The sequence below is a fragment of the Trichoderma gamsii genome (genome assembly GCF_001481775.2).
Source record: "Trichoderma gamsii strain T6085 chromosome Unknown Scaffold_19.2, whole genome shotgun sequence".
Lineage (NCBI taxonomy): Eukaryota > Fungi > Ascomycota > Sordariomycetes > Hypocreales > Hypocreaceae > Trichoderma > Trichoderma gamsii.
The window spans coordinates 331,602-356,078 of NW_020171356.1; the positions used below are offsets into that span (position 1 = coordinate 331,602).

Below are 24,477 nucleotides of genomic sequence, written 5' to 3' on the forward strand. Positions count from 1 at the left end.
AAGCTGCATCTGCAACAAAAGGCACAAGAGGGTTGAGTACATGATCAACCACCCTCTGCTTGGAAATAACTGGCAGCCATGGGGCAGCCAGGCGGTAATAGTTGGCTACTATGTGTTGAAGTGCTGGTCTATCTCCAAGTAGAGTTTGTACATAATTTGGAATTGTCTCCGAGGCATTGATCACGTAGCCTGGCACTTGACTGCGAAGAAACATGTCACAGTCCATAAACCGGATGGCCGCACTGCGATTCCCTGTCACAGCCTGGGAGTGGCCTCTTTGGAAAGCGGCTCCTGTCAGATGATGGCTTCTGTCTTCACTTGAAGACGTTGCCGACCCAGGGCCCAAGTATTCATAGTAGCACGCTTGCTGTTGACTAGATTCTGCCGGTAAGTTCAAGGCATGGCGGGAATGTCCTGACGCACAGTGGAATGACTTACCGCCGACATGAAGCACACTGGGGCAGTTCCTTGGAGCATCGCACCTTGCGCTTTGTGCAAAAGCGACAAGCCCGTCTCGCCCGAGGCACGTTGCTGAGAGAGACTTGTTCGGGCTCAGACATGTCGCGAAACGGACTTAACGTAGTCAACTGAATTGTAGCTACGGGAAGTAAAGGGCTTCTTTCGGTGGGCGCGGATGAACCGGAGGCCAGGTCGCTAGGGAAAGCTTCATGTTGCGTTTGGCCGTGTCTAGCAATGCGACCTTGTGGTTGACAAAGAAACGATACCTCGGTACGGGGGGAAATAGGTTGCAGAGTTGACTTGATGAGAGAGGAATGAGTAAAGTTGGGTTGCTTTCAACTAAAGCTGAAACTGGTAGCTGAATCAACTGTTCACGGCTTACAAACAAGCAATTCATAATGATCAAGTTAGAACATGTACAAAAGCTCGCTGAAGCACTGAGGTCTCCGAGATGCCAGGCTTTTCAAATTGAAGGGAAGCTTGTCACGATAGAGATGGCTTTGTTCTGGTTTGCACGTTAGGAACAAAAGTTAAGCATGACCATTTATCAATCTAGCAAGGAACGCTCTCAACTGCAAGTGTCAGGAGGTCAGGCTGAGGAGTCTACCACTGATGTCGAACTTGAATCATGTTCATTTCCTCAGTGGGAGCACGATCCCGAAAACCCGTGGAACTGGCCTACTTGGAAGAAAGTAGTCATGGTTGTCATGATTTCATCGCAAGCTCTTACCGCGTAAGTCCCTTCAGAATAATGCAAAAGCTGAAGAAGTTACCACTTGTGTTTCTGACTCAAGCTTGCTCCAGGTCCATTACCACATCAATCATCAGCCCCTCCCGGACTGAACTGATGGACAAGTTCAGCATCAGCAGCACTGAGGCAATCTTACCAGTCACGCTGTACACAATTGCCCTCGGTTTCGGCCCCATCGTTGGGGGACCCCTTTCAGAGATCGTCGGGCGTCTTCCGGTCTATGCAGGTGCACTGATTCTCGGAGCGCTATTCACCCTGGGAGCAGGGCTTGCCAACCAATTCAGTGCCTTGTGTGTGCTGCGGTTTCTTGTAGGTTTCTGCTGGGCACCCGTGCTAGCAGTTGCACCAGGCTCTCTTGCAGAAACCTTTGAGCCCAGGGTTTGAGGCTTCGTGTTCGCCCTTTGCATTATTATGCCCTTCTTGGGGCCCGGTCTCGGGTATCTATCAAGCTCCAAGTCTCTACATCCACGGACAAACAGGCTAATCACTGCTGTCTAGTCCGGTCATTGGGGCGTTTGCTACTACAGGAAAGAACTGGCGGTGGACACAATGGAGCCTGCTCTTCTTCGCCATTTGGAGCCTCCTTTGGAAACCCCTCACCCAAGAGACGTTCCACCCAGCCATCAAGGCACGGCTCGCCAAGAAAAGGGGGCAAGGAATCCCTTAGAGGACCCTAGTTCTGGCCCGTCTGCGGATTTTCGTTGTGGTAGCTGTCATTCGGCCTCTGCGCATGCTGTTATTCGAGCCTATAGTTACATTCATATGTCTGTATGTTGCTGTTGAGTTTGGCACTCTGTTCAGCTTCTTTGCCGGTGTGCCGTACACCTTTGCTACTGTTTATGGCTTCTCCATTGACGACGCCGGCCTTCTATTTCTCACAATAGTCATTGGCTGCCTGCTGGGATTGCTTACCATTGTGTTGTGCGACTTTTTTCTCTATCGCAAGCAGGCGCCACGATATGCCTCAAACAGAATACTTCCCGAGTATCGGCTATATCCAGCACTCTTTGGCAGCGTTGGACTTCCTGTCGGCCTCTTCTGGTTCGCGTGGTCAGCTCGACCGGATGTTCACTGGCTAAGCCCGGCTGCTGCTATTGTTCCATTTGCCTGGGGCAACCTTGGCATCTTCATCTCGACTGTGCAATACTTCTCAGACACATATCAAGGAAACATCGTAGCTAGTGTTGCAAGAGCTAATAGTCTTGCACGATACGGTTTCGCTGGTGTCTTTCCACGTTTTACTCTTCAAGGTCAGTCTGCCCCTTGTCAATAAGCTAATATAAAAGGCTAAATTAAGCACTCCTTTAGTGTATCAAAAACTAGGAGTCCACTGGGCGGCGAGTCTGTTAGGATTCTTGGCATTAGAATTGCTTCCAGTACCTTGGCCCAAGATTCGATCAAGGAGCATGTATCCGACCATTGAGTATGCCAAAGCCATGGATATGTAGTCCATCGGGTTGGAGAAGCTTTTATGGCTCTTCTTAATGGTAAATACGGAAGCGACAGATTGTATCAGGGGTATGGAGCTGTGAGAACACAAAGTGGTCTCTGGGGTACATATAATTACTCTATTGGGTAATTGTAGACTAAAATAGAGGCTTGAACGCTAGCCATTCTTGGTATACCTGGCATACACTGCGCCGAGAGCTTCAAAGAGCCTGATATGGTCGCGCTCCTCACAGTTCTCCCTTTCCCCCTCTTTCCCTTTTGATTGTATTTCTTTGGACTCTTCGAGCTGTCTCGACTGGCGATGTATGATCACGGGCTTTTCAAACAAGTATATACTACTGGTAATAGCTACTCTCAGCAAGTGGGGCCTGTAGATGAGGAGAGAGTGAGAACTTGTGACAATCCTAATGCAAGTGTTTAGCTCCAAACCATCTCAGCTGTGGCTGTGGTGTTGCGTGTGATTTGTAATATCTCAATCCATCATCTCTGTTACCCTCCGGAACTATTCAAACCCCGCAACTCATTCGGCCCGTCCAGATTCACGTTTTGTTATGAAGTCGGGTTGGGTTTCGTGAATCAGGCGTCCCACCAGATCGGTCTTGAGTCCTTTGGACTACAAGGAGGCGTATCATAAAGTCCTTGCTGCTCTTAACAAAGAGTCAACGGAATGACTTTTAGCGAGGGATCTTGCCTTGATCCACCATTCAAACCATACAAGGACTAGAAAATACAACTACTTAGCAAATCACACGTGTTTTGGGCTGAAGTTGCCCATATTGTCAAATCAAGTGTCCAGCAAGCATGAAAAAAATAGTATTTCCTAAATGAGACAGGCATGCTTCAACGGCCGTCCATGGTCTCACAGAGTATTGCATTGAGCAAAGCCAAGGACTGCTACGGGGTCAATAGGGTCCTCTGCCGGTTCTCCTACTTCCACGTTCTGGAGAGACTCTCCTGACGGGTCGAAGAACTCGCAGCGCACTCTCGCAAACGCATGATCAAACGGTGGGGTGATCACCACGCCCTCTACCGCCTTTGAAGAATCTGTCCGTAGTGTTAGTCGGGAAAACATACACCTATGTAGCAAGGAAGCTTATGTCTCGAGTTTCGTCCCACAGCCAATTCAGGAATGCATACCAATCTTCACTTTGTCTGGCTGATCAGGCACAAAGAATGGTGCTGACTGTGTCTTGTCTGCGAAGTTCAGAGAGAGTTGGATATCGGCTGCGCTGGCGATCCCTGCGAGCAGGATAGCTACACGGGCACGCATCTTGACTAGTTGCGTTTAGACTGCAGTGAAATCGGTAATCGATAGCCAAAAGTTGACAGTTCTGAGGATCTTGTCGTCCAAACTATAAGACAATGGCGATGGTTGAGCTTGTCAACGCTTTAGGGGCGAACAGCCTTACCTTTATATATTCCAATTGTACGCTCCCAGCTGGATCCATTGTAAGCATTATCTCAGCCTGCATGCAACGCAAGCGTTGAGTTCTTGTGGTGTACTACCTGCCTAATTCCGACTGACTCAATTTCCGTTTATGGACAAACTGCCACCAAGGTGTCAGGCCAAGATCATGAGATTTATTAGCCATTTTCGCAACTTGAACTGTTCCCGGTGGTGGATAAAAGTCATATGCGAGGTTACTCTCCAAGAACCATTCTGTTGGCTTCTTTAAGGACCCGATCTCACCAACATTGGCGAAGACGACTAGGACCTTTGGGTACATGTTTTCACAAATGTGAACCTTGAATATCAAGAACAAATGGCGCTTCTGAATGACGAAAAAAAGATGGTGCCCCTTATACGAGGACTCTTGATTTCAGTGTATAACTATCTATCTATATATACTGATCTAAGATGCGCAAGGACGTTTTGTTACCTTTTCCTTCTACAGCCTGATTAATTCTTATAAGCTACTCTTCACAAATGTTTCAAATATCGACGACAAACGAAGGTTTTTTTTCACTTGAAAGGCAAAAGAAAAGAAAAGAAAAGAGAGAGAGAGAGAGAGGCTGTACATCGGCCTAAATTCTGGTCTTCACAACCTTGATGATACATTGCCTTGCCACCGATTGTGCTATTGAAGTGCTTCCCTCTGGCTGATTCTCCTAGGATTAGCCCCTTTGCAAGTTGTTTATGTAAAAGTCTCAAGAAATCCAATGTACCTTTTTTGTCTGTTTATTAAACGGCCATAGAGTCTTGTACTTTGTCTAAGTCTCCAAGACTTCATAGGCTAGCAAGATTGGTAGGTGGGATACATTGTCATCTCAATGTGACCTACTGATTTTTAGTACCAGCAAAAATATGCTTGGTTTGGAATGAAGGCTATAACCATTTCATGCTCGCGATTTTACATGAGAACATTGATATACAGACATGCCGACACATGCGAACACCGGTGTAGATATTATGGATTATTGTAGGTTATTGTGCTTCTGTACAATTTAGCTTCCTCAGATCAAAAACATTCTTGTAAAACTCCAACCGCTTCTGTGCCAATCATCTCTAAAGGTTACCTGCGCCGCCATCAATGCCATAATCCGCCCCAACAACCCAGACTGAATCGTCCGAGGCCAGGAACAGAGCCAGCTCAGCTACCTCTTCGGCAGTGCCCAGTCGTTTGCTTGGGTTGATATTGAGGTGGAGGCTCTTTTTAGCGGCGCCATCGTCATCGGCATGCCGCCCAAAGAACTCGGTGTCAATGGGACTGGGGCTGATGGTGTTGACGCGAATCCCGCGATCCAGCAGCTCCGCGCTCAGCGTACAGCCAGGCTTCGTATCGCTGCTTTGATGGCCGCTGTGATGTTGGTGTTTGGCCACCCTTTGCCGGCCACGACGGAGCCATTGATCAAAACTGAAGCCCCGGGCCGTAAGAGCGGGACGGCTTTCTGGATGCTGAAAAAGGTGGACTTGAAGTTGGCACCGATGTGATCGTCGAATGATTCCTCTGTGACGCTGAGAAACGGCTTGAACTGGCTCCATCCGGCATTGCAGAACAGAATGTCCAAGCCACCGAATTGGACCTGGATTTGAGCAAAGACCCGGTCGAGATCCTCGAGGCGGCTCACGTCGGTCTGGATAGTGACTGCGCCCCCTAAAATCAGGTTGGCAGCAGCTTTGAGCGTCTCCAGATTGCGGCCGCAGATTGCTACTCTTGCGCCCTCTCTTGCGAAAGCTTGTGCCGAGGCCAGGTCGATCCCGGCGCCGCCACCGGTTACCAGAGCGACCTTTCCTTGCAGTCTCCCCATGCTTTACGAGTCACTTGGGCTGTTTGTTGTGCGAAAATTGTTGTGACACACATGTCTGAATGCTGTCTAGATACTGGCAGGTACATGTATGTATATATATATATATATATATATATATATATGCCTTTACATCGCGGAGCACAATCAACATATCTAAAAGAAACGAGCTTATTCACAGTCAGCATGCTTATCAAGCAATTCAATCTTTGTGGCCTCTGGATTTGGGTGGCATTTGTCAAACTCGAGACGCCATCTCGGATCTTAATTATATGGATTACTGAGCTTGACAAGACATGGTATCGTCCGGATTGGCTTTTGGCTCGGTACGGGTAGGCAGGTTAGCCCTGTTGAGAGTTGGCACTCAGCAGGCGGCGTAATTATTGCGGTGGCTGTTGACGCATCGCCATCGTCGTATCGCTAGAGCACGGAATACATGTATGATACGCTGTGGTCTCCTGGTCTCCAAAGCACATCGGGATTGTCCGCAGCTCAGCGACAAACCCGTTGGCGGCGGCAAAAAGCCTAGCGCCCGGCCTAGCCTCCGTCAAAGCTGTTGCAGTTCATGTTGCCAAAGTACAGTTGCCCAATTGTGGTTAGAGAGACAGCGCTGAAAGGGCGTGGCTCGACATATCGCCTGCACAAAGCCGTCTTCAATACATGTACCCACTGGATATGAGCTCATAGCCCTCGATGCTTCTTGGTGGGACTTGTGTTGATGTCCCGCAGACCCAGCTAGCACAAGACTACTTGTATTTATAAGCTGTTGTGCACATGTGCGGAGAATCACACTTTATTCCAAAAACCCTTTGCATACTTGTACTTGGCAGGTCTGTTGCAGTCGTTTGCAATCTTCAAGGCACGAAAGTCCCAGCAATCCCCTGCCATGGATACCGAGACACGCACCACCCGCTTTCGAATCATGCGGTTCTATCTTGACAATGGCCGCCCCCCAACGCTGGAAGAGCTGACCAAGAGTATGGATCTGGCTCCTGAGACTGTCTGGAAATCCCTGAAGCAGCTGGAAGATCTGCATCATTTGGTGCTTTATAAAGAAGGAGTACCTTCACCTACACCGATTGCCATGATACATCCTTTTTCCCATCTGTAAGACATACGCCCTCAGTTAAGGTGTGGATGCTAAAATTGTTCAAGTCCTACAGCATATCATCTTGTGAGCAGCAAAGATCTCGATCGTTTCCCCGAAATGACACGGCTAACCTTTTAAAAACCACAGCAATGTGGCGACCGGAGTTGGTGGGCGAATTGCCCCTGGTGTGGGTTTGGCCTGGTATCAATGCTCCTTCGCGAGAATGCCAAGTCATCAATCATTCTACGAGTGTTGTCAGGCTCACGCAACGATGAGCTGCAGATTGAATGGCGGAATGGCGAAATGGTCACCACTGGCTGCAAAGATTACGTGGCTCACTTCTCAGTCCCCCCTTCGAAATTCTGGATCGACGTCCGTTACACATGCTCAACCATTCAGCTTTTCCAATCGGAAATCCGGGCCGAATCATGGGTAAGTCAAAGTGCCGGAGATGTAGTTTGATTTTTCTCACATCTAACGAGATTGATTTTCGTAGTTGAGGAAGCATGGCGTCTCAAAGGGAGCCTTGATCTCATTTGAGCAGCTTTTAGAACTGGCAAAGGTAATCTTCTAATCCTGTCTACGCAATAAATACACACATCTAATAGGCGTAGGAATGGTATCACGATAAAGCAGAGTACAGCTATGATCGGAAGTCACCTGAACAGATCCGGGAGCTCTACAACACTCTTGGCATGACGGAGGCCTTCTGGAAGCAATGAACGTGGACCACATTCATCAATGAGTTTGAGTCAACCTATGCCGAGACTCTGAATCTTAAAGTAAGCCATACAGTATCGGGACACTTCGGCCCGTTGCAGTCACTCATGCTTTCCAAGTTTGGTGGAAGACCATTTTTGTCTACTCTAGGGCTATAACTGCTCTAGGTAATGCTGTCTCCAGTAATAACACCTGCGCAGATAGCTTCATGTTGGCAGAATCTGCATCGTAGAGATGAGCTTTGAAAAACTTCTTCATCGATATCTATGTTGCTGACTTTGCAAGAAATAGCAAGGTCGACCTCACGAAATCCTGATATGGACAAAGTATTCTGACGTGCTAGGCCTAGCTGGTGTACTACGCCCAGCTTAGCTGAACTAAGTTCTTGCTTGACGTTCTCTGTCGGCAAAGTGGTTCAAAATTGGAATTGGCCCAAGCCAGCTTCTGAATGAGATTGTAGAGTATAGGCTGATCTTTATCATTCAATCCAGACTCCCTGAGACTCCAGGTTCCAGGTTATGAACCATGTTGTAAAGTCCACGTACGGTTGATATAAGCTAAAGTTGCGTGTGTTCTACAACTTCAGCAGACTTACTCAATTGTGATTGTTAATCATTGTTCTTTATTACATCAAGTATACACGTACCCGGGAGGAAGCCGCCTATATGGATATTCTTCTCATCAGCTGTAGTGCGTACCGCACCGTTGCCCCTGCATTTTTGGCAAAGGCATACTTTCATCGCACTTTAAGCAGAATGTCGGTCAAGTAGAAGCTTTGAAACATCAAAGTCGGACCGCATTCTGTCATGGCTGACCTTTGTCTTCTTAGCCTACAGAGCTTCTTCACGGGTGCACTGCCCGTCGTAGGAGAATCTCAAACCCGACTAAAAGGGTATGCTGTCACAATTATCGGATTTGATGATGATGCGGGCCAAAATATCTGCCATCTCTCCTTGGCGTTCTCGCGAATCTGGATGTTGTCTAACAAAGCCTAGTCGCGAGACCTTGTCCCCTGTGATTCGCAGGATTAGGCAAGTTCAGCATCTGCCACCTTTCTTTAATCAAAGATACACCACAGCAACTAAGTCTTCTGAAAGTCTTGATTTGTCTGGCTGTTGCTTGATGTGCGAGACATACGGATATAATCGAAATCTAGCTGCCGAGGACATGAAGGCTAGTGATGAGAAATGGCTGAAACTGACCATGTTAGAAGACAGAGATCAGATAGAGTAAGTTGAGGTTACGAAAATAATTTGCAAGCATAACTCACAACTCTCATATTACTGCTATATCATTGCGGTCTATGCTGTAACGCCAAGATAAAACAACTGCATTCTAATCCGCCCCTTCTTTAACACTTGCATCGTGGATTAACCCCTCAGATATTTAATTCTTTCCTTTTCTTTGAAGGAAAAACGGTGGGTGGAAAGGATCCTTGAAAGAGTTGAAAGACTTTTCCCCCAAGGTCTGCCAAGGTCTGCCGCCCAAGTTATTCTGCAACTCTCTTGTTTCACAAAACACCATGACAAATTTAACAACTCTTGCTCCCAGCCAACGGTGTTGGTGAAGAGTTTGTCGTTTTGCCCGCTTCTAGGGTAGGCCATCAGCTTCGAGCCCCAAGACCCCAAGATGCGAAGTCGGGCAAGGAAGATTATGTTGATCGTCGCTCTGCTGTCAACGCTCTTCATCACTTCCCTAAAATACGACATTACTCAACAATGCTGCTACAATCACCAGAGAATTGCACTCAGCGTCTAGCTATGCTTGTATTGGGGGGTTCTTTATTGCTGGCGCAGCGCAGTCAGCAGAGGTATTTGGACCAAGCTGTCCGATATTTGGGGCCGAAAGCTCTTCTTACTCTGTGCAGTTGCTGGTTGCTTCGTCATTTCCATCATTTGAGCGCTCTCCGCCAGCATTATTATGCTGATCGTAGGTCACACTTTGTAGGAGTCTCAGCTGGTAGACTGAAACAGCTCCTTTCCATCATTCAGGCCTCTTCAGCATGCGCCACAGGTCACTGTACATTGGGCTCCTCGAGGTCGTATGGGAAGTGACTGGAGGTGTTCTTGTTCATCATGCGCCCTGGCGTTGGGATATTCTGGATCATCCTACCGTCTCTGAGCTGTCGCTTTTGACATCTACAACCCACGGACTGGTCTCAGAGAAACCCTCATGACCGTCGATTGGGCAGGCAGCATCACAATGCTCGGTTTCCTGCTCATGACTGCTTCTGGGGTTATAGATTGGCGGAGCCGAGTTCGCTTGGGACTCACATACAGTCACCTGTCTCATTGTATTTGGCGGAATGATGAGCGCTGTCTTTGTCTCTTGTGAGAAGAGGCTGGCTCGATATACCGTCAAACCGCTCAGACTTTCACCAGCAAGTCGAACCTTGCTGTTCTCTTCATCACCTTCTCTCATGCATTTGCGCTCTTTCCATCGAGTACTATTTGCCATTTTTCTTTGAGTCAGCCAAAGTGGCATCACCAACTACTTTGCACTTACAACATATCTCTCTGGATTTTGCACCGGCTTATCCATTGATAAAACGGGACGTTACGTCGAGCTTTTCTGGGTTGGCCAGGGACTTTTAGTTGCAGGGCTGGGTCTTTTCACTCATTTAGATGCAAGTGCTTGTATTGCGCAGCTTTGTGGCGTTCAAGTACTGGCCGCAACTGGCTTGGGGATGCTCTTTGCCCTTCCCTTGATCTCGCTGCAGGCGAGTTGCCCTCAGAGCCAAACTGCAAAAGCGACTGCGACCATCACGTTAGTCAGGAGTATTACCACGGCCCTGGCGGTTGTTGGTGGTCAAGTAATCTTCTAGAACGGGATGCGAGCGCGTCAAGGTCAGATTGCAGCTATCGGCCTGCCATGTATTTTTAGTAATGCCTTTACCGGGGACGAAGCTGCGGTGAACATTGCACTCGTCGGGGGATTTCCCATCCGGTCCAGCGTTTACTGATTCAAGGTGTGTTCGCCCAGAGCTTGAGAAATGTCTGGGGTCTTGGATGCTTGTCTCTTAGGCGTCGGGTTTACAGTAAGCTCATTTATGAAAAAGAAGAAGCTGAGTAGAGAGCATGTCGAGACAAAAACAGGACTGGACAACACCAGTGGATAGGGCATGCTGCGGCATAGATTTATAAGTGCTCAGCCATCTTTCGTACGCTTTCCCGAGAAACAAATGGCTTGAATGAAGTTATCAAGATAAGGCTGATGCCTACCTTTGGCCTTGCAGCAATTGAGGCGCAAGGTTGCAGCTACACCTGTTGCGCTTTCTTGCTGGTCCTACCAAGGAAGAAATGAACTTGGCTAGCCTTTTTTCCATTTTAATATCGCTTCCCTTACCTTGGGCAAAGAAAAAACGTATTTGTTATTTTGTGATTTATAATGCCTTAAAGCTACGTTCCATTTCGTTTCTTATCAGGTCCATGGGAGATGATAAATGGGATGGAGAATTGCGGGATGGATTTGGGTTAGCGAGGCCATGAACCCCTGTTCGTGGTTTTCTTAGTTAATCTTTGATGGGCTTAGTATGCTATGGTATTGAGAAATTGTGCCAATGCCATTTCTGTAGCGCTATCAATACTAGCTGTACTTTGTGTTAGCGAGCTGACCCCAGGACGAAAATAAAGACGAAAATAAAGAAGTAAAAGAACGAGTGGTATGCAATTTGAAACGCAATAATGATGGGGCGACAAGTTCTTTTTTGGGATGTTTTAGTTTTTCTTGGCAGTAGCAGCAGTATATACGAGCTTTTGGTGTTTCATGATGAGGGGGTGGTTGGGGGTTTGAGATGAGACATGTTTGAGGTATGGGATTGTGTTTCTGGTTTTTGATCTTCTGGGGGCGGCTCGGAATTGAGCACTGAGCTATGGATGTTTAAAGTCGTTCGGTGTTTAGAAAAGAGTCAAGGCACGGAGTGAGATGCTGCTACCTGCTACTAGTAGTAGCAATGTTTTAATACGAGGTTATTTTCACCAATATGTAAAACACGTCTAGAAGATGGGAGGAGAGGGCGCTGCAAGGGGGTGAAGATGGCTTCGTTCTCCCTTGCATACAGCACGTGCAAGGGAAAAGTTGAATGTTAATTTGGTTGCTTTCCTTGAATTGCTATCAATCGTGATTTTTGCCTGCTGATTGGTGTAGATGGGGAGATGGACTGAGGCAAGGGAGGGAATGCGAGGCTGTATGGAGATGGTGGTGAGAAGCTGTCATTGCGGAAGCTGGCGGCCAAGGTGGTATTGCGAGTAATCGAGTCAGGCCACTGTTTTGTCCAGGCGGTAGATGATGGTCGACTGCATACCAAATAATTTGTACATGGAGAACATCAACATGACAGGGCAACTCATCACTCGAGCTTCTATCAATTGAGCCTCGATCTTGCAGATATCAATGCCTAGCTACTAGATACCATATCCAGCCCCCAGTAGAGCCGCGGGTGAAGCAGGTCCCGTCCCTTAGCATTGCTACCCTCAGCTCGCCCAGCCGTTGCCTCTATCCGCGTATCGCTGCCGCAGACTGGCAGAACTGGCCTGCCATCGCCATCATCCTTACACGCAGATATGATGTACCCTTTTTCTTCAAGTTCGTTCCCCTTCTGCTCAGCCACAGAAAACAGGAGGTTTTCCATGTGGGGGACTAGGCCTCTTTGCGGCTAGCGGCGCGCGCTGCCCTGGCCCAGGCAAAAACGGCTGCTTGGAATAGAAAACGGCGTTTGCAGATACCCAGGCCGCGGCGGCGTTATGGGCAGCTACAAGCTGCTGGGCTGGAGTTTATAGTGGACTTGCAGGCGGCTAGCAGCAGCCCCCAGGGCCCTTTTTCGTGGTCCAGTGGCTTGCCTGCCGGGTAGCGGTACGTGGCCTGCTGCTGTTTTCAGGTAGCCGCACTGGTACCGGGACCTGTGGCTGCTCTGCCTGTGCCTGTGCCGGCGCCCGCACCTGTGCCTGTCGGCTGGCATTTATTGGCCGAGATTTGACACTCGGGCTTGTTGCCAAAGTCCAACGCGAAGGCTCCCAGGTTTCGTCTCGGTCCTTGCCTTGCTGCCCCTCCTCGCAGCTTGCAAGCGACGATCGACACTGACCCGGAAACGCTTCTCTTCTCTTGCGTGCTGCGTGTATCGTCATATCCAGCAAAAGATTCTTCTTCTTCTTCTGCTGCTGCTGCTGCTGCTGCTTCCTTCTTCCTTGTCCAACCGCTGACCCTGTCCGCACCCATCGCCCAGTTAGCCGCCCGCTGGCGCTTCTGCTCGCCTCCGCACGCCCTGCTCTCCTCGTGGTGCCTCAATTCCTCCTACACAGCCCGCATTCCCTGAAGCAAAGGTTGACGCCGCGAAAACAACCGTCCATCTCGAACAAGATCGCTTTCGCTGTCGAATACCGTGTCGGCGGAGGGCCAAAAAGCGGTCCAAGGGAGGAGACACAGAGAGAGAGCGAAAAAGAGAATCTAAATAGGGGAGGACACTGCGCCTGCACGAAGGAACGAACACACGAGCGACCAAGAGGCGCTGGCCACGGACCTCCTGCTGCCGCCGCGTCTGCCCGAGATGATGAGCTTTGAAGGAGGCACGGGCTACGCCGAGTCGGACGCTGACGACGAGTATGAGCACCTGGGCGACCACTCGCCCGTGGGCGACTCCGAGACATCGCCTATAGGCTCTGAGCTGTCGACGTCTGCAGAGCATACGCCCACGACATACGGCCATCGCAGCAGCATGGACCGTCTGCCCGAGACCATCGTCACCGAGTGGACGGCGGAGGAGTGCGCCGACTTTATCAGCGCCATCGGACTGCCGCAGTATGCCGACACGTTTCTAGGTATGTTTTTGACCATGGCAGGACGACGGGGCTGGGAGCCATTTAGCTGATTGCGGGGCGCGTCTTTTACAGAAAACGACATTGTTGGCGAGGCCCTGGTTGCTCTGCTACACGACGATCTCAAGAGCATGGGCATCGCTAGTGTTGGTCACCGTCTAACAATCCTCAAGAGCGTCTACGACGTCAAAAAGGCTCAGGATATCCCAATTGAGAGCGACCAATATCTGCCACTCTGTAAGTCCCCAAGATCTCCAAGTTTCTGCACAAACCAGGGCTGGTTAACCAGCTGACCTTTTTCTCTCTCATGATTTGTAGCCGCCGATGCCGAAGCTCAATATTCTACTGCAACACTCAAAGATATCAAACGTCTGGTGGACCAGCTGCGGCTGCGAGACGAGCGGATGAGCCTCCTAGAGCAAGACCTGCGGCGCATGAACGAAGACTTCAAGCGCCTCAGAGAAGATATGCTGCCGGCATTGCGGCTCGTCAAAGATGCCCAGCACCCACTGCCAAACGTCAGCGCCCCCGGCCAAGGATACGCATACGAATCCACCCTCTCTCCGCCCGCACCGACACCGCCCGGAGCCCAGCCCGGCGACAAAGGCATCAAGCGACAGTATTCCCAACGACGAATCTTGATTGGAGCGACGCCGAAGAACAACTCTCCGACACAAGCCACGCACGACCAGCGAATGATGTCGGAGCAGACGCTGGATCCATCCAGCGCGGCCGAGAGGGCAGTCATGTCATCGTCGCACCTGGCGGCCATGAATGGCGGCAGCCAATCCGCCTCTGCCACAAATTACGCTTCGGCCTCAAACTATCCCTGGCCAGCCGTACCATCACCCACATCGCCGCAGAATCACCTGAGCGGAACCACCTTGGGATCTCGAACTTACAACTCTACCACCACACCTTCCGTAAGGACGACATTTGTCGATTCCGATCTCAACTACAATTCACGAGATAACAAGCTCACTTCCGGGTCGATTCGACGTCGCGAAACGCCCGTCCCCGAGACGCCAGGCTCAAATAGCTCCGTCGAAATCTTCAAGTCGTTTAGAGTGGAAATGGACGATCCGTGCCACAAGGTGCTACCGGCCGCGCTGAAGAAGTATCAAATCAATGCGCCCTGGGACCAGTATGCCCTTTACATCGTCTACGGAGACCAGGAGCGTTGTCTCGGCATGGATGAGAAGCCCCTGATCCTGTTTAAGCAGCTGGATAAGGAGGGCAAGAAGCCCATGTTTATGCTGCGCAAGATTAACAGCGCCCAGACGGATGGTGGCATGGGCATGGATCCGGCTAGAGGAGCTACGCCATATGACCCGCCGGGAGGCATCATCTAAAGAGGAGACAACTCTTGACTTACTACTCATACTTGTTTTACTATTCGCCAACGGGGTCTTGCTTTTGGAACCTGGATGATACGGCGATATATATTTTTGGGGCGCATTATGGAGTTGGTAGGGAAAAAGGGAGAAATCTGGCCGCGGCGAAAGCGAGCATGGATAGAGAGGATTTGTCTAGTCATACTCTGCGGCCTATGTCCTGACTGCAAGCTTCTGTTAAGGGCAGCTGGTTTATGTTTAGGTCATTGATGCATGAGCGTAAGTTTTGCGTTCTACCATTACTACTCGCCTGGCGAGGCCGACTGCTGCTGCACCGGCAAGCTCATAGGAGCCAAAGGGGTGACCTGATGCTTCTATATAATGGGCTTGTGACATTTGGAAGATGATGCAGAGACCTGAAGCCAGGTGAACGGACTATAATGGAGGATCCGACCGACAGAGCTCCCAACATGGACTCTTTTGATCTGTATGATCATGTTGACACAACTGTACTCTGGGCGACATATTTGGTTCTTGATTTTGAATACGCTGGGCACCTGTGCGTAGATATATATACACATTTGGTGGACAGGGGGAGAGGGAAACAAAGGCAAGGGGAAACAAACAAGCAAACAAACAAACACGGTGGAATTGTTTATTTTGATGTACAATAGCAGATCTGGGAAACAAAACACGGAAGGACTAGGGGGATATGTGATTTTTTAATCGTTTTCTTTTCCCTTGATGAGGTGTGGGTTATAAGTGAAGATGTGTGATGGGCAATTGGAACCTTGTAGTATTATAACATTGTGTGATTATGTTGACACTCAATGCTGAGTTTCTTCGAATTTGTGACCTACTTTTTTTTTCTTTTTTTGAAAGTACTAGTAAAACTGGATGAGTGTTTCAAAAGGCTTGCTTTTGGGCCTATGATAATGAGAACGTAAGTTTCTGATTCGGTAGAGTATATGCTATTTTTACTTTGTCACAAATATATTATATATTGATATTATCTGATTAAAGTATGCTATAGCAAGTTCATTTACATAGCAAGTATTTGAAAAATACGTTACAATAAATTGTATTGCGCAGCTAGGTAGTTGCAGCTTTGTACATGTACCCAGTTATCTTCTGGTGCCAGAGAACTCTCTACCCCTCGTTGCTGTATGATTGCAACAAGGCTTACAAATACCTACATAGGTACATACATCTATACATAACAGTTGAACACTATTGCCGACAAATCCTACTTACCTTTATGTAAATGATTTCTCGGATACATGACACGTACACTAAGCTGTATGGCCGCCTCTGGCAATTCAACGAATTACCAAGAGCATATGGAGCTCGGTGACCAGACTGTCATCCAGTCACTTGTTTGCGACAAGTGCTGGAAAACACTATTCGACTTCAAAGGGTTCCAGCAGGCGTGGGAATCAAATGGCTCAACCGAGAGGCTTCATGGCGGGTTCACGTATAGTACGGCCTGGAGTCAACTGACGCAGTCATCCAGCGCCGGCTGCGCCTGGTGCAGGCTCCTCATCGCGGAGATTCCCGAGTATCATTCTTTCGTTACTGGGAATGCGTCCCCAAGCCCTCAGCAGGTATTTAAAGTCAAAGTGCGGTTCAAGCCTTCAGGCGAGGGGAGTTTGCCGGCAAGCCTGACCGATCGCAACACCCTTGTTGTGGAGATTGAGGACTCGTATGTCCAGTTTTACGAAATTCACACTACTATCGGTATGTCTTGTAACTTTTGGCTACTAGGTTGACTTTACTTCATTTTATTGTTCTCTTTGCACTACGGCTTGGTTAACAGCTCACCCTCTCGTGAAGATGATGCTGCAGCTAGATATATCACCGCAAGAGAAATGATGTGGCAAGTCTCTTCACCGGCAACCTTTGTGCACGCTTCCAGGCTCAATTACAGAGTGCGTGGGCGCTCGCCATCCGCTTTGCCCAAGCTTGCGGGCTTCAGATACCGCCCTTCCAACTCGAGTCATTGACTGTGCCGATACAGCAAAGCCGAAGGTGTATGCTACTGCAAATGCTCTTGGGGTCTATGTTGCTCTAAGCTATGTATGGGGAGAGAACCAACCGTATCGAACACAGACCAGTAACATTGAAATGTACAAAGAGGGGATTGATCTTGATCAAATACCGCAGACCATCAGAGACGCAATTCAGGCAACGCAGCTCCTTGGATTCCGATACCTTTGGGTTGATAGCCTCTGTATCATTCAGGACTCCAAGGAAGATAAAAATCGAGAAATACCACAAATCCGCAAGACATTCCAGAATGCAGTGGCGACAATCATTGCGGCGAGCTCGTGCAAGGTCAGCGACGGCTTCCTGCAGGATCGACCAGCGCCTCCTCCGGCTATCCGTTTGCCATTTCTGTGTCCTGATAGCAGCCTTGGTAGTATGTGGATTCGTGGTGCTACTCATAATCCACCGGAGGCCGTTGATACTCGGGCATGGTGTTACGAAGAACGACTCCTTTCTCCTCGCGTGCTGGTGTTTGCATCTAATACCGTGCGGTATGAATGTCGCACCCAGCTGGTAAACGTTGGGCATTCCAATCGTGCGCTGTTCAGTTTCAGTGACAGATTACCGGAGAGCTTGGCGCGGCCTGTTCAACCAACGCCAGTTACAACAGCAGATGTTATTCAGCTTACCGGCGCCTGGGATTCGATAGTTGCGGAGTATACCAAGAGAGATTTAACGCACCCGAGAGACAAGCTCATTGCATTTTATGGGATTTCAGAGACATTTCAGCAGGCATGGAAGAACAGCAAATATCTAGCTGGTCTGTGGAGCCACAGATTGCTCGAAGAACTCTTATGGATGAAGACTTCGCCGCCGCGATATCCACGACCCGAGAAATTTCGTGCCCCGTCGTGGTCGTGGGCAGCAATAGACGGGCCAGTTGTTCCAGGATATTCTCTTCAGGCATTCAACGAAGATGATCCAGAATGTGAGATTCTCGAGTGTGACGTGACTCTGAAAAATACGGCTCTGCCATTTGGCGAAGTTACGGGAGGATTTCTTCGACTCAGCGCTGCGGTGAATGAGGTGATGTGGGATCCGCTCGAAGGAAAAATATTCATGCCGACCACCACCGAAGCTTCGAATGAGGAGAAGTATCAGGATAGAGGTCGAGGCGAGTACTTGGGAATCTGTGAGGCGGATTGCGAAGAGGCGCTGGACCCGGCGGCGAAGGTATGGGCGGTTCCGCTGCGATCAACAAGCCAGACGGCACAAATGATTGAAGGGTTGCTGGTTGTTCGAAGTTTTAGTGACAATGGTGTATTTTGCCGCGTGGGCGCTTTTCAGATTCCTACGGGAAAGCCAAGAAGCGATATTGATATTGCGGCGTGGTTGGCTGTGAAGCGACAGGTTATCACAATAGTATAGATAGGGTCAAGTGTCTTCAACCATCGTAAGTCGAATGGTTCTATTAAGCTTGCTGTCAAATACATGTAGTCATTACATGATCTCATACTGCCAACAGGATCTTTCATCCTATAACAATTGGTGGGCCTGCTCCAGGGGTTGATACTTTAATGCATGGTACTGAACTTGTCTAAGTATTATTACCTATATGTGTCTACTTACTTTTGTACCTATATATATTTACATTCCATATAAAAGTAGTCAATAGGGCCTCCTACAGGAAGATTCTAGCATACACGATTATCCTTTAAAGCAACAACAATAGTGAACTAAACACATTATTGAGTATATAGGTAAATTTTTATCAGGCAAAGCTCGACACCCGAGATACAGTAGTGCCTAGACCCTGTGCGCTGACGACGTATGCATCGACGTCCAGTTGTGGCCGTTGGGCTCTCATGCCTTGAGCCCAACAGCAAAGGTTGCCTAATAGAAGGCGGTCTAGCACAGAGTACATGTATCATCTCCATTCTGTTACAACTATTTATCTGATATTACATGTTAAATTTATTTTTCACTACTTATGTTCTCCTCTTAAGCAAGCAGTTCTCAGCTGCAATCTACATTTAAGTGCTCTTGTCTTAAGCTTCATTGGAAAGAAACTTTAACACAGCGCAGCGTAAAATTCTCATTACCAATGGCGGATACACTTCTCAAGCCTCAGGCAACAGCCAAAAGCCTCGGCGCCTACATGATATTTGAATTGCCTCTTTCCGAATTTCACAACAAGACTCAAATGGTGGATATCAGCCCACTGGCTACCGATGGATGTGTCCGCTTCATCGACTGCGTGGCTCTAACAACAAGCAATATTCTAAGAATATGGGAATTCTCTGAATCACCTCTGGAAGAGTATAGCCGCTTTATTAGTTGGCCGACATTCAAATATACTGCAATATCCTACGTTTGGAGGGGTAATCTTGCCAGTTCTGAAAACGACTCATTTGAAAACAAGTTCGGGTATCTTACTGTTCGTGGAGCAGAAGATGCCGAACCCATTTCAGTCAATGTGTTACGTGCTGCCTGCTTTGCATCGTTGGGAGATGATGATGGGCGGCCTTATACTCAACGGATGATTTCGAGGGCCGAGTACATCTGGCTAGACCAGCTTTGCATTATCCAAACGAAGAAATCTGACAACAATCTACAAATATCACAAATGTATCACATATACAAGTGCTGTACGCAGTGTTTGGTTCTCCCCGGGGGACTTTGGCGGCTTACGCGACTTGACGAAGAGACTAGCTGGGCAAATCGAGCATGGACATTACAAGAATGTTTAGTACCCAAGTATCCAATGGTCCTTTTCGCGTGGACCATGAATACAGGTAAACTTTTGGGCATAACCTCCTGCTGGGTGAGAGAGGTCGAGGGTACCGGCGGTGCTCTTGCAAGACTCAAGGACATCATTTCCGGATGTCTTGGTAAGCCAATGGTTTTCATTACACGTTCGATTGATGATTCGTCATCCTTGGAATATGAGAATATTGATATCGCGAGAGAAACTGCTTTCGATATTAGAGTCTTCGGGAAAGATCATGCAGATCTATACGCCCTTAGAAAAGTACGACTAAACTTCCAGAATTCTAGCGAATCCACTGATCCATACAAAACAAGGCGATGCTATTCTCTCATCTGGCAATGCGCACTTATGCGTACTTCATCTCGTCCCGTGGATATGGTCTTCAGTATTATGCGACTAATGGGTGTTGAGCTGAATCCTAAAGACTTTAATGAAAACGATCGTATGGGCGCTACAATTGCACTGATGGCCATGATACTCGAAAAGAGTGGAAGCGCAGACTGGCTTGGGATGCCTTCCAAATTCCCGCTCTGCCCACAGCTATCTACATTTCCGCAGTTTGCAAGAACCGACGTTTCTGGCGGAGTGAACTACTCAGTCTTGGGCCATTGGCGTGCTGGAAGGTCGTTGAACGACTGGATCTGCGCCGATACGAGTTGGAATAGTGAAGAAGAATGGAAATGGCAGAGATTGCACGGAAGAATGAGCACCGACGGGTACCTGATGTTCGTACGTAAGGCGTATCGGGTTAGCTTTGCGTCGGCGGAGGCAATACGTGAAGCTGAATATGCACATGTCTTTGACTGGCCGTTGATCGGAGACATGGAAGGAACGTTATGGAAATTCCAAGAAGACTATGATGCATTGGCACAAGATCCAGCCATTATGGCGATCCCTCTATGGGAATTCCGAGAAATTCATCTGGAAAAAGGGGACCAGATAGAGGATTTCCAATTTTCCATCTCGGGCATCAAGTTGATGATTGTCAAGGAGCAATCTGCTGGAAAATTTTATGTTGTGTCATATTGTTTCGTTGCTGATAAGGAGCATAAATGGAGATCGAGAATTCTCGACTGGCCAGATTATACGTTTAAGGTTGGTGGCCCAGAGCCATTGATGCGTCATCAAGAGCTGGCAGATGAATAGGTAGTCAATTAGATGAATAAAAATTAAAAATTAAAATAGAAATTTTAGTAATTGCATTCATTATTTTTGTTGTTGTTGGTAATGTCCAGTGGATTTTATTCATGCATTCAATCTTCTGAAGAAGCTGACAACATAATGCGCGTTTATCTATGTTGACCTCGTTCATCAGGGGATAGCTCAAAACACAACATTCAACAGAGTAGACCTTCACTGTATACTCTGCATTATGTTACTAATTAGTCAATTTTTGTTGGGGTTGATCATAACGCAGCTTGTCCTGTTGCAACGAGAGGTATTTCGTTCAGACAACTCGGGTGAACTTGGGAGGCCTGTGCAAGGCCCCTCGCCTCTCCGCTTTTCCTCTCTTTTCCTTCGTCTTCTCTTCGTCCTCTATCTTTTCCCCCGCCTGTTCCTTGTTGTTCGCTTCCACCTTTTTTCCCACTTTTATAATCCGCTCTCAACTTATCAAGTATTGTTTTCCTCGTATCTTTTCCCCTTTCCGCATCGCAATCCCACCATGTCTTCTCATCTTCCCGTAGCTGACCTGGAAAGAATTCGTCTCGAAGTGCTTTGCCCCAGCCCTTATGTTTCGACTCCAGTTCCATCAGCGACCACATAACTTTGAACTCGGCATATATCTCTTTACCGCTGGACTTGGTCTCTTTCAACCTGATTGGTATTCCCATGGCCTCAGGTTGACGGGGTACAGCCGCTACAATGATATTGTGCAGTATACCAATTCCACCGACAGCAAGGAGATACCATGTATGAGACTGGATGCCAGTACAAGTGACTAGTAGAACTAGCCACAGTATTGACAACGCAAGGGTAAGGTAGCGTGTTGAGGGCATTACGGATGCGCGGCCGGCAGCAAGGTCTTCCAAATCGAGCATATCTTTGACGCCATCGATAGGCTTATTCACGATATCACCGTTAAGTTTAGTCTCGAGACTATTGTCAGGCATATTCTCGATGCCATTGATAATGATGACATGTAGCGCTCCATTGCCTTCTGTAAGTGCCACAGGTTTGGCTTTGTTGGACTTGCGAGCCTTCCACTTCTCTTCCCGCCATTGTGGCAACGATGCCGATGAATAAGATAATATAGTCCCAGCAACTGTAGCGAGCAGAATTGCCCAATCGCCGAAGAGACTAAGAGGTATAACAGCGACAACAAGCTGAATTAACGAGACGAAGTAGCCACTCCACCATGCCAAATCGCGTCTTGGGGCTGCAGCCTCGAGATCTTCCCGCCATTCATACACTGCGATACAGAGAGCAGAGAGATGTCCAGCTGATGTCAATACAGGTGGCGTGGGGTCGTGATTCTGCTCAGTATCTCCTCTCCTTTTCTGCGCCGAAGGATTCACCTTGTCCCGTACCTCGTCAGGCATCCAGTATTCGTACGTTTTAACCAACCGGCCGAGTAGCCATGATCTGTTGGATCGACGATACCCCGAGTCAAGGTTGATAACTAGCAACGGCACCTCTGGCTGGCAGGTGATGAGCCTGTTCTCCCCAATGGCCGAGAGAAGGGCAGAAACCGCATAGGCCACCCAGCCAAAGGAAAAGGTAACTGGATTAGGCGGTATGCTTGTGCCGCCCGCCATGGCAGCGCATGCGAGTTGTATCACATCGCCACCGAGAATGAGGAGCACTGAGAAGATATCATTTGGTCTGATCCACTGGTCAGCGAACTCTTCACTGGACTTTTGATATGATCGTGGCATAGCTTAACGAGCGTTAGATACCGAGGTGATTTTGAATAAAGTGGTGTTTTACGCCAGGGCTAGAAGTGGCCGGGTGATGGAGGTGACATTTTATTTTCTCTCGCCTATGCCACAGCCTTGCCGGGCGCAGCTCTCGTGATCAATGATTATATCATAGGAATTGGCCAATTATTAAAGACTAGTACAAAGGTTACGCGGACTGATCGCTCACTCTACATAAATTGAATAGACTTCTCTGTGATTAGGCTGAACAGTGTCTAGGTATATACTTGACATCTCACGATAGAGTTGTCAGTAGGATCGCTTACATTGGTTCTTCTTGATATGACTTCTACGCCTACGAACTCAATATACCGCTACCAAAAACGGTCAGATTCGTTGTTACTAAGGCTAATCATTGCGGCATTCACTTACCTTTTAATGCATGAATAACTGTGACAAAAGACTTTGAGTACAAGCTCACTGCACAGCATTATCTTCATCCCTTGACAACATCGACCAGGGATATAGGGCAGGCCCGAACAGACACTCATGGTTTTATGTAATTCGTCTATAGACTCCATACAGCAGGGCAGCTCGAAATTGAGAGCTTATTACACACCAATGGGTTATGAATATAGAAAAACTCAATCACCAAAATTTCCAAACGCACCATTACTTGGACAATCGATTGCCCCTCTTATGTGGCTTGCAGCGCTTACTGTTTTAAGGAATGTCAAGTTAGCATTTATAAGTGATGTACTTTGAAGTAGCTGATCAATTGAGTCCAGTATACGGCGTTGCATCCCAGCAAGAGTGGCAGCAGCCCAATCGATGCAAGACACATGGAACTGGGCTTTTTGTTGAGACTCGCCGGATACTCGCGCATATTTGCAGCCGACACGGGCACAATACGACCCTGCACATGGACGAATATAGCAGGAGGAAGTGGACAGTCTTAGCTCCATGGGCTCGCTGTTTTTATTCTTGACCATAGAAGCTGAAATCTAATGATATCCGTGGAGACACTCGTGACCCAATCATCGTCGTTTTCGGTGAGTTATGGGTGATGGGACTGCCATGACTGGGCAAACCACGACAGTAGAGTGGATCAGGCTTCCAATACGTCGCAAGGCTCTGTTAATTTGCGCAAGTTATCCCACAATTTCAAATGAAGTATGCTCTTCTGCAGACATATAGCCCAGGAGAGTGGGGAAAATGTCTTGTTCTGAGTTGGCTTCTGTGACTGCTCCAATCCGTCAGGCAGCATTCGACCTGTGGGCTGTCTCTGTGCCTGAAATATTGGAGTTCTCATGGCTGCCCCAAACTGATGCCGGTTTTCTAGCCGTTATTAGTTACATAATGATAAATAATAACGGAAATTACACTGTTAATAATAACTGTGAGAATAAGACATGAGGGCAGCTAAGGGTTGTTGTAACTGTATGTGGGTACATGTATATATTACGCACTCCTCCATTGAACCAAAATTCGTGGAAATGATAGTATTTTCAATAAAACATCTGGGCCGTCTCTTATGGACTAAAAGACTTTAATTCCTGAAGAATAATTTTTGAGTAAGTTCATACTATGAATCCCTGTTCACTTCACGAAAAGAATTCCGAGGTCGCTTTCAGCCGAGGTCGCTTTCAGCAGGCTCACTAAGAATACGAGAGAATTAGCTAGCGTTTCTCTACGCGGCCATTCTAGTAAAGGCTTCACATTATCACCAGAAGGAAAACTGCTAAGCGTGAATACATAGCGAGCTGTGGTTGATAGACGGGACTGAGCAAAGGTGTACATCACATTGGTCGCATGGATACCCTGAATGCGGATGCTGCACGCTCGCTGGTATGCGATAAGTGTTGGAATGGCTTCTTTGCACGCGCGAATTTCCGAAGTGCCTGGGAAAGTCCAGGTACATTGCGCGAGCCAGAGTTAAGATGTTATAATTATACCTCTAGATGGAGCGAGATTGATGCATCGCGCCAAGCCGGCTGTAACTGG

At 48.1% G+C, this 24,477-nt stretch overlaps 10 protein-coding genes across 10 annotated transcripts; 5 read left to right on the plus strand and 5 right to left on the minus strand.

The window, feature by feature from the left end:
* Positions 1-995: 995 nt before the first annotated feature.
* On the plus strand, positions 996-2,658 carry TGAM01_v205898 (hypothetical protein; the record flags this gene model as incomplete). The annotated part of the gene is made up of 5 exons (XM_018803008.1): positions 996-1,192; positions 1,264-1,588; positions 1,709-1,916; positions 1,963-2,460; positions 2,519-2,658. The coding sequence occupies 5 exons, from the start codon at positions 996-998 to the stop codon at positions 2,656-2,658; spliced, it is 1,368 nt and encodes a 455-aa protein (XP_018663774.1).
* An 860-nt stretch (positions 2,659-3,518) lies between these two features.
* On the minus strand, positions 3,519-3,929 carry TGAM01_v205899 (hypothetical protein; the record flags this gene model as incomplete). Its single annotated transcript, XM_018803007.1, has 2 exons — positions 3,519-3,703; positions 3,797-3,929. The coding sequence occupies 2 exons, from the start codon at positions 3,927-3,929 to the stop codon at positions 3,519-3,521; spliced, it is 318 nt and encodes a 105-aa protein (XP_018663773.1).
* Positions 3,930-5,165: 1,236 nt separating this feature from the next.
* TGAM01_v205900 (short chain dehydrogenase) lies at positions 5,166-5,908 on the minus strand (the record flags this gene model as incomplete). Its single annotated transcript, XM_018803006.1, has 2 exons — positions 5,166-5,555; positions 5,615-5,908. 2 exons carry the CDS (start codon positions 5,906-5,908, stop codon positions 5,166-5,168), a joined length of 684 nt encoding a protein of 227 aa, XP_018663772.1.
* Positions 5,909-6,791: 883 nt separating this feature from the next.
* Positions 6,792-7,717, plus strand: TGAM01_v205901 (hypothetical protein; the record flags this gene model as incomplete). Its single annotated transcript, XM_018803005.1, has 5 exons — positions 6,792-7,012; positions 7,061-7,079; positions 7,143-7,427; positions 7,492-7,557; positions 7,610-7,717. 5 exons carry the CDS (start codon positions 6,792-6,794, stop codon positions 7,715-7,717), a joined length of 699 nt encoding a protein of 232 aa, XP_018663771.1.
* A 4,870-nt stretch (positions 7,718-12,587) lies between these two features.
* TGAM01_v205903 (hypothetical protein) lies at positions 12,588-12,929 on the minus strand (the record flags this gene model as incomplete). The annotated part of the gene is made up of 1 exon (XM_018803004.1): positions 12,588-12,929. One exon carries the CDS (start codon positions 12,927-12,929, stop codon positions 12,588-12,590), a length of 342 nt encoding a protein of 113 aa, XP_018663770.1.
* Positions 12,930-13,257: 328 nt separating this feature from the next.
* On the plus strand, positions 13,258-14,877 carry TGAM01_v205902 (hypothetical protein; the record flags this gene model as incomplete). Its single annotated transcript, XM_018803003.1, has 3 exons — positions 13,258-13,528; positions 13,601-13,762; positions 13,844-14,877. 3 exons carry the CDS (start codon positions 13,258-13,260, stop codon positions 14,875-14,877), a joined length of 1,467 nt encoding a protein of 488 aa, XP_018663769.1.
* Positions 14,878-16,160: 1,283 nt separating this feature from the next.
* On the plus strand, positions 16,161-18,273 carry TGAM01_v205904 (hypothetical protein; the record flags this gene model as incomplete). Its single annotated transcript, XM_018803002.2, has 2 exons — positions 16,161-16,596; positions 16,775-18,273. The coding sequence occupies 2 exons, from the start codon at positions 16,161-16,163 to the stop codon at positions 18,271-18,273; spliced, it is 1,935 nt and encodes a 644-aa protein (XP_018663768.2).
* A 676-nt stretch (positions 18,274-18,949) lies between these two features.
* TGAM01_v205905 (hypothetical protein) lies at positions 18,950-20,761 on the plus strand (the record flags this gene model as incomplete). Its single annotated transcript, XM_018803001.1, has 1 exon — positions 18,950-20,761. The coding sequence occupies one exon, from the start codon at positions 18,950-18,952 to the stop codon at positions 20,759-20,761; it is 1,812 nt and encodes a 603-aa protein (XP_018663767.1).
* Positions 20,762-21,021: 260 nt separating this feature from the next.
* On the minus strand, positions 21,022-22,491 carry TGAM01_v205906 (hypothetical protein; the record flags this gene model as incomplete). Its single annotated transcript, XM_018803000.1, has 1 exon — positions 21,022-22,491. The coding sequence occupies one exon, from the start codon at positions 22,489-22,491 to the stop codon at positions 21,022-21,024; it is 1,470 nt and encodes a 489-aa protein (XP_018663766.1).
* Positions 22,492-22,828: 337 nt separating this feature from the next.
* On the minus strand, positions 22,829-23,054 carry TGAM01_v205907 (hypothetical protein; the record flags this gene model as incomplete). Its single annotated transcript, XM_024549748.1, has 2 exons — positions 22,829-22,847; positions 22,906-23,054. 2 exons carry the CDS (start codon positions 23,052-23,054, stop codon positions 22,829-22,831), a joined length of 168 nt encoding a protein of 55 aa, XP_024405507.1.
* Between the last annotated feature and the right edge of the window lie 1,423 nt (positions 23,055-24,477).